Genomic DNA, 8769 nt, shown 5'->3' with positions numbered 1-8769 from the left:
TTTTTTTTTTTTTTTTTTAAAGTTTGAAGACAATTTGTTAAGATTTTTAAACCCAGGCAGACAAACTATAAATTTCCCAGTTGCCTAGAGGAGGAGAATGTAGAAAAGGAGGAGGAAAAGTCCGTGCTGTTTGGGATAAGCCTTTATGGAGGTCAGTTTTATGGCTATAAACAGCTATAAGGCAGGGACGGGGGTCTCTAGAAAAAGATATGGGAGCCCAAAGAGCTAGAAAGCATACTTGGATCTGGCTAGCCTGAAAAAGAAAAGAAAACAGAACAAAAGCAGAAGAGAGAAGGGAAAAATATACTCAAAACTCAGAAAGGCCAGCCCTGCAGTACCTTGAGCAGCTGGTAGGGGCTTTTGTAGATGACCTACTTGTCCGTCTGGCTGGTTTGAATGCTTTGTATAGCCCTATGCTTTGACTTTATCCAGTTGAACACCATTGATTGATCTTTTAAGATTTATCTATTTTACATATGAGTGCTGTGTTTGCATGTGTGCCTGCATGACGGAAGAGAACATCAGATTTCATTATAGATGGTTGTGAACCACCATGTTGTTGTTAGGAATCGAACTCAGGACCTCTGGAAGAGTAACCAGTGCTCTTAGCCAGTGCTTTTAACCAATGAGCCATCTCTTCAGCCCAGGTTCAGGTATCTTTTCTGTGTTTCTTAGTGCATTGCTCTTAGAGCAAAGAAGACCTCTCCTACACATAATGTAAAATCTCCAGATCCCTTTCTGGACCTGGGGATAAAACCCAAGGCCTCAAGCATGCTAGGCAGTCTACCACAGAGCGATAGTGTGTCTCTTTAGTATTTGCTGATAGCGTTACTAGGTTGCAGCGGTTGCATTAAATTAACAAAGACGGGGCAGTCCCTAGGACATCCAGTTCCTGTGAAGTACAAGGGACTTCAAGAGGCAAGGGGATCTGTGATGGGGCTTCTCTGGCCAGTTTTGAAGTGTCCCCCACCCCCAGAGCTGAGGACTGAACTCGGGGCCATGCTCTTGCTAGACAAGCACATATCACTGAGCTAAATCCCCTGTTCCGTGGGTATGTGTGGCACACGCCACTCATGGAAGTCAGAGGGCAGCTTGCTAGAGTTGTACCTCTCAGTCCTCTGTATGGTTTCCAGGTATTGAACCTCGGTCCTCAGGCTTGGTGGCAAACGCTTTCATCCACAGAACCATCTTTCTGGCCTGGTTTATTTACTCTTTTGAGATAGTTTTATATGGCATGCAGGCCTCAAATGCTATGTAGCCCAGGACCTCTTAAATCCCTGGTCCTTCTGCCTCCACCTCCTTTGAATGCTGACATATATCAGGGTGTGCCTTCTGGCCATCTGAATATTTTAAAATCACCCTGGGTGAAGCTAGTATGCAGTTTTTTTGGTTTTTGTTTTGTTTTCTTTAAGACAGGGTTTCTTGGCTGTTCTGGCCTTTGTATACCAGTTTGTCCTCAGACGCACAGAGATCCACCCCCCTCTGCCTCCCAGAGTGTTGGAATTACAGGCTTGCGCCACCACACCTGTAGAATGTAATTTTGTTGTGATTTTGTTTTTCTGTTTTTTTGAGACAAGGTTTCTTGCTTTGTAGACCAGGCTGGCTTCGAACTCACAAGAGCTCTGCCCGCCTCTGCTTCCAAGTGCTGGGGCCAAAGGTGTGCCATCATGCCCAGCCTAGTGTACAGTTCTTCTTTTTCTTTTTTTAATAATTGATTTAATTTATTCTCTGTGCATTGGTATAAAGGTGTCACAACCCCTTGGACTGGAGTTATAGACGGTTGTGAGCTGCCATGTGGGTGCTGGGAATTGAACTCAGGTCCTGTGGAGGAGCAGACAGTGCTCTTAACCACTGAGCCATCTCTCCAGCCCTAGTATGCAGTTTGAATGGAGAACCTTCATTTTAGCAAAACCAAAAGTGGGTAGCATCATCACTGTGTGTTTATGTGCTTTCTCTTAAGATAGTTCCTGTGTGTGAGGTGGGTGGCAGGTGGGCAGAGTCTAGGACTATATGAGTGAGAAGTTTAGGATCATTCTCAGCTCCTCCTTGAGAGCCCAGCCAGCTCTCTCCTAGCCTGTGGTTTACTCGCAGTGGAGAATTAGGAAAGCCTGTGGGCGCCCGCTGTAAAGTTCACCCTCCTCGTAGCCTTCCACAGTCTGCCAGAGCCCGGCATTCAGTGGGACCTTCCATCTTGACTCCAGCACTGTGGATAAGCTGGGCGCCTATTTGCAGTTTGACCCAGCAGCCACAATCAATTATTAATTACAGACTAATGCTTTTTCAGACAATCCTTTTAATAGCCAAAAAAGTTATAAATGGTCATGTTTGTTTCGCTTTAAATTATTCTTATTTAGAATGTCCAGGGAATTCACTGCCCTCGTCTGGCCTCTGAGGGTGCCAAGCACTCACCCAGGACACAGGCATACATGCAAGTAAAACACTCATACCCATAAAGTTATATTGAAAATAAAAATTCAGCATCCTGTTACTGCCTGTCACGTAAAGGTTCTATTTTACACCACTTTTTCTTCCTACAAGGAAAGAAACGATGTTAAGCATGATACGCGACATCATTTGGTCACCTTTTGTGTTAAAGCGTCATTTACTTTTTCTTCGTCTTCTTCAAGTGTAAGCATCATTTACCCAACAGATATCTCTGGTCATTTCTCCTTTTTTCTCAAACATGTAGCACCATGGGGGCCACTGTGCCAAGTGCAAAGATAGGCAGCGAACACAGCACCTGTGGGATCGCTGAAGTCGTTCTGGGTGCTGAGGCAGAGCGCGTTTGTCGTTTTAGAATTGTCTTTGACATGAAAGTATAATGTCTAAGCTTGGTAGTGGAGGCTAGGTAGCTAAGTGGAGACGCATGCCTTAGCTGGAGGGTTCTGTTTTTCCCTCACTAATTGGTCTTTGTAGAAAGTCTCTCTGTTCGTTTATAAGCATCATTTCTTCCTGTCTGCCAAGTCTGGAATGGTGTTTGGCAGTAGGTACCTGCAGAGGTCGTCCAGTGCTGATCAGCTTAGGTTCTTTGTGGAGCGTGGCAGAATCTATATTCACTCCCTTTGGATGAACGTGTGTGTGTGTGTGTGTGTGTGTGTGTGTGTGTGTGTGTGTGTGTGTATCTATCTATTTACTTTATTTCTTCCTTAAACCAGGAAAAAAGAGGAAAAGTTGGATTGGATGTACCAGGGCCCTGGCGGGATGGTCAACCGTGATGAGTACCTGCTGGGCCGCCCCATTGACAAGTACGTTTTTGAGAAGATGGACGAGAAGGAAGCAGGCTGTTCTTCTGAGACAGGACTCCTCCCAGGATCTATCTTTGCCCCATCGGGCGCTAACTCCCTTCTTGACATGGCCAGCAAAATCCGGGAAGACCCTCTCTTTATCATCAGGTACTACTAGAGGATTGAGAAGAGTTGTTGCAGAGATGCTCGGGGACTTTTTCAAGGCTGCTATTTCTCTTGCTTTGTAGCTGCCCTTGCTTTCCGTGTTTCTGTCTCCATTTGTGCTTCTGGGTGGTGAGAAGAACGCCTGTAAGGGTGCCTGTTGTAGGCCATATAGAAAGATACTGGCAAGTGCGCCAAGACAGACCAGATTCATCCAGCCATCTTTAACTTTTTTTTTTTTTTTTTTTGCTTTTTGAGACAGGGTTTCTCTGTGTAATCCTGGCAGTCCTGGATTCGTTTTTGGCCCCAAACTCAGAGATCCACCTCCCTGAGTGCTGAGATTACAGGCGTGCAACCATCTTTAACTCTTGAACAAAAATGAGGGGTGGAAGGGATGGCTGTGCTGTTAAGAGCATGTATTGTTCCCTCAGAGGACCTGAGTGTGGGTCCCGTGTCTGGTAGTGTTTAGAGCTGTTTGTAACTCCAGCTCCAGGGAGATCCAAAGCCCCTTGTCACCTACAGGCACTCATACTCATGTGCACCCCCCCACCCACCCGTATGTGCACGTGTGTCCGTGTGCGCATACGCACAAATAAAAAATTATAAAAATTATAAAAATGTTATTAAAAGTAAAAAGAAGGTAGAAGCAAGATGACAAACATTGGTTGTTCCTTGGAAATTTGGGGAATCGGTATCGAGTTGGCGATGAGATGCGTGTTCCCGTTTAACTGCATACATATTTACATTCCCACTGCAGTCATATAACCAGTAAGCGACTCTTCATTCCCTTATCCTTCAGCCCGTTCCTTGCTTTTCTATTTTATTTTTGGATGTGTGTATTTTATGTTTACTGTATTTATGTGCATGTGTGTGCTTACCTGTTTGTGGGGCCTAGAAGTCAACATCAAATGGCTCTCTTTCTTTCTTTCTTTCTCTCTGTCTCCTTCCTTCCTCCCCCCCCCCCCCCCTTTTTTTTTGGGTTAGAGGGTTTTCTTTGTTTTGTTTTATTTTTAAGCTGGATCTTCTGGCTACTTTTATTTGGGTTCGTATATCTACCACCCTTCTTCACCCCAGTCCTTTCCAACCTCCCAACACTGGTTAGGCGAGAGAAGGTTAGAGGGAAAGGGTGTCTACCTCCTTAGATGACTGCTGACTGGGCATCAGGTTCCTTGGGGCAGTCTTCGTCAGAACACTACAAACAGCAGTCCAGCCGTCCAGCAGGAGCAAAAGCAGCAGCAGGAACCAGCAGCAGCTGGGGACAGTGGCCACCACAGGCCCTCTTAGGGCTCTCGAATTTAGACCCTCTCAAGGGTCCCCAGGATTCTGAACACAAACTGTCTGCCGCTGGCAAAAATCACACCCCTCCTGGATGCTCCTGGTGCCTGGCAGGCCTCTTCAGGAAGGCCAGCAGAGCCTTGGGCCAGACAGTGGAGCTTAGGAAAGAGTGTAGCTCACTGCTGCTGGCTGTGCTCCCCAAATCACTCTCTACCTTCAATCACTCTCCGCCTTATTGTGTGTGTGCACGTATACATGCATTCTCACACGTGTGTACATACTATGGTATGTGTGGAGGTCAGAGGACTTTGGGGAGTTGGTTCTCTCCTTTCACCACATGGGCCTTAAGAATATGACCTCAGGTAGATGGGTTTGGCCGCAAGGTTTTTGTTTGTTTTGTTTTTTGAGAAAATGTTTCCCTGTGTAGCTTTCGCTGTCCTGGACTCACTTTGTAGACCAGGCTGGTCTCAAACTCACAGAGATCTACCTGCTTTTGCCTCCCAAAAGTTTTTTTTTTTTTTTTTTTTAAATGATTTAGTTATTGTTGTTTTATGTGCATTGGTGTCTTGCCTGCATGTATGTCTGTGTGAGGGTGTCAGGTCCCCTGGGACTGGAGTTATAGTTATAAGCTGCCATGTGGGTCCTAGGAATTGAGCCCGGGTCCTCTGGAAGAGCAGCCAGTGCTCTTAACTGCTGAGCCATCTCGCCAGCCCCCTCACTCAGCTTTTATACATGGATTCTGGGAGGTAGAATTTAAGGTCCTTAGGCTTGTGTGCGTGCACACACATGCACACACACTCTCTCTTCCCAAACGAAGAACCATTTTGTTGTCTTTATTTCCTAGACGATGAGGCTGTTTTTATGCTAAGCAGCGGAGGTTGTTTTTGAAATGTCCCAGCCAGTAGATTCACAGGTCCACACCCGATTCCTTAAGCATGAGGGAAGCCTTGAACGTGGAGCCAAATGAGAAGCAGATTGAACTCACTGTCATGTATTACAGTGTCTCCCCGTGGATGCTGTCCACAGTTACTGTGTGCTGGAGCTTTCTTGTTTCTACTCTCCCCTGTAGATTGCACTGTAAAGTCTATGTCTGTGAGATTTGGGAGGTTTTGTTTGTTTGTTTGTTTGTTTTTTGTTTTTGCTGTTTTAGGCACAGGGTCTCTTTGTGTAGCCCTGGATGGCCTGTGCATGAGGTTATTAAATAGAATTTGGTGAGGAGGATAACATAATTCCCTTTGCAAAGAAAGAGCCATTAAAATTCTTCTATGTAGGAAGAAAGAGGAGGAGAAAAAAAGAGAAGTACTGAACAATCCCGTGAAAATGAAGAAAATCAAAGAGCTGGTAAGTCCTGCATTGACTCCTCCCCAAGATATATGTGTGTGTGTGTGTGTGTGTGTGTGTGTGTGTGTGTGTGTGTTGGGGGGTTGCCTGCATGTGTGTTTGCACTGCATGCATGCGTGGTACCTGAGGAGGCAGGAAGCAGGCATCCGCTGGAACTGTAGATGGTTGGGAGGTGTGTGTGGATGCTGGAAGGTGAACCCGGTCCTTTGGAAAAACAGCCAGTGAGTGCTCTAGTGCAGAGCTGCTTCTCCACCTCCCCCCCCCCCCCCCCCCCCCCCCCGGCCCCTTTAGCTGTTGCTGCTGCTTTTATTTTTTTGGTCAAGAACAGGATTTCCCTATGTAGTCCTGGCTGTCCTAGAATTTGCTCTGTAGACCAGGCTGGCCTGCTTCAGCCTCCCATGCGCTGGGATTAAAGGCATGCACCACCCCTGCCCAGCTGGACTGGCTTTTATAACTTTTTTCTGTGTTCTTGAGACAGGATTTATTTTGTAGCCCAGGTCAGTCTGGAACTGAGTCCTCCTCCTTCAACCTGAGTGGAAGGATTACTACTAGGCTTACATGTTTTTAAAGGCTTATTTCTAATTATGTGTGTATGTGGGCGCAGAGAGTCTCACTTATAGGCTAGAGTTAGAGGCTTTTGTGAATTGCTGGATGTGGATACTGAGAATAGAATTCAAGTCCTCTGAAAAGCAGTGGGTTCTCTTAACCAATGAGCCATCTCTCCAACACCGAAAATTTTGTTTTGTAGATACTATCTCCTGGTGATTCTGTGCAAGGTTAACTTAATACTTTAATTAAGGTTTAGTTCTTTTTTTGATTGGGAAAGAATTTTAGTTTCTTTTTGTTGTTGTTGTTGTTGTTGTTTCTCTTTGTAGCCCTGGCTGTCCTGGAACTCACTGGGTAGACCAGGCTGGTCTCAAATTCACAGAGCTCCACCTGCTTCTGCCTTTGGAGCGCTGGGATTAAAGGCCTGCTCCGCCACTGCCCAGCTTTTTTCTTTCTTTCTTTCTTTCTTTCTTTCTTTCTTTCTTTCTTTCTTTCTCTCTCTCTCTCTCTCTCTCTCTCTCTCTTTCTTTCCATTTATTTGTGTGTGTGTGTGTGTGTGTGTGTGTGTGTTTGTGCGCGCACGCTATGGCATGTGAATAATCCTGAGAATTGAATTCAAGTTGTCAGGCTTGGTGACAAGTGCAGTTAACAAATGAGTCAGAGGCCTGCCAGAGGCACATAGTTAGACTTTGTCTCAAAGGAATAATAATAATTTTAAAATATTTTATTTATCTTTATTTTATGTACATTGGTGTTTTGCCTGCATGTATGTCTCTATGAGGGTGTTGGATAGGAGTTACAGACAGTTGTGAGCTGCCATGTGGGTGTTGGGAATTGAACTCGGGTCCTCTGGAAAAACAGCCTGTGCTCTTAACTGCTGAGCCATCTTTCCAGCCCCCAATAATAATAATTTTTAAATGTGTATTCCTTGCCCTTGCTCACTTATCAGAGTTGTTTTTTTTTTTTTTTTTACTAGGGGGTCTGGGGTACATTTGAGCCCAACATGGATACCTTGATCGTGTCCTGGGCCCAGTGTGGATGTGAGCCATTCCCTACACCAGGTATAGCAGGGGCCTCCGTCGTCTCATGTGGTTATCTTCTGGACATTTCCTAGTTGCAAATGAGTCTTGAAAAGAAGGAGAAGAAGAAAAAGAAGGAGAAGAAGAAGAAGCACAAGAAACACAAACACAGAAGCTCGAGTAGCGACCGCTCCAGCAGTGAGGAGGAGCAGGGCCAGGGCAGGTGGGTGGCACCAGCGCCCTCAGCACAGCCTTCTTTCCCATGCGTCTATCCCACGGGAGGAGCTGAGCGCCTGTCCTGAGCCACGAGCTGTCCAGTGCTCGGCTGTCAATGGGAAGCATGCAGATGTGCCCTCTGCACCACAGAGCTTGGCCTCTGGCGTTAGAATCCCTTGGAGATAGTAAGTCTGTGTCTGTTGGTGCCCTCTTGGATAAGCGGACATTAGCCTCCCAGAGCTTAGGTCAGAACTCTGACAAGACTCTTCCATCTCAGCTTGAGTCCTTGGTCCTGAGGAGGCTATTCTGTAGTCTCTCTCTCCCTCTTCTTTTAAGAAAAGAGATTAATGGGACCATGTGGGTCCATTCTGCATCTTCCCACAGGGACAGTCAGCTGTGGTGCTGCTGACTCACGATTAGTCCCCAGAATAGCAGTGTGAGGTGAGAAGAGAATGTGTTCAGGCGCTGAGGCTGTGAGCTCTGCCCACGGCTCTTCACAGGAGAAACCCGACTGTGCTGAGGCGTCTTCCAGCAAAGACAGTCCAAATAGAGAAGGGCGCTGCCAAGCCACGGAAGCAATAGCTGGGCCCTGGGAGGGGCCATGTGTCCCAGCAGCAGCGCTTCAGACTGGGCTCATGCGCCTTTTCTTCTTCAGCGAATGTGTGTGTTTTAATCTCTTAGATCGCAAAGGAAGACGGCAAATTCCTTTCCTGTTTTGTCCAAAGTCCCTGGATATGGCTTACAGGTAGGGTGTGGGCTTTTCAAAGGGAGTGACTATGGGATGTGCACTTTGTCACCCTTAACACCTACAAATAACAGTTTGGACAGTGGAGGCTGGGGCTGCTGGAGGCCAACCCTGGTCCTTTTCCTTGAGCCCTTTGCCTCTTTCTGAGAGTCCTCCAAGTATAGAGATCACCAGTTGGAGTACTTAGCGTACTGCCAAGAACTGCACATAATTGACATGAAATGTATACATTTCCATGAGT

The 8769-nt window shown here is 46.3% G+C and overlaps 1 protein-coding gene across 1 annotated transcript in view; it reads left to right on the top strand.

Annotated features, from left to right (window-relative positions):
* Window positions 1-8769, top strand: part of Cwc25 (CWC25 spliceosome associated protein homolog) — a 21277-nt gene that overhangs the window by 6333 nt on the left and 6175 nt on the right. Inside the window, exons 3-6 of the mRNA XM_055620640.1 lie at window positions 3156-3392; window positions 5933-6002; window positions 7663-7790; window positions 8465-8528. Of these exons, the coding sequence (XP_055476615.1) occupies window positions 3156-3392; window positions 5933-6002; window positions 7663-7790; window positions 8465-8528 (499 nt within the window). The remainder of the gene's footprint in view (window positions 1-3155; window positions 3393-5932; window positions 6003-7662; window positions 7791-8464; window positions 8529-8769) is intronic.

The sequence above is a fragment of the Psammomys obesus genome, unplaced genomic scaffold, assembly GCF_907164565.1.
Source record: "Psammomys obesus unplaced genomic scaffold, mPsaObe1.curated_primary_1811, whole genome shotgun sequence".
NCBI lineage: Eukaryota > Metazoa > Chordata > Mammalia > Rodentia > Muridae > Psammomys > Psammomys obesus.
This window is presented reverse-complemented; position numbering and strand designations above follow the sequence as displayed.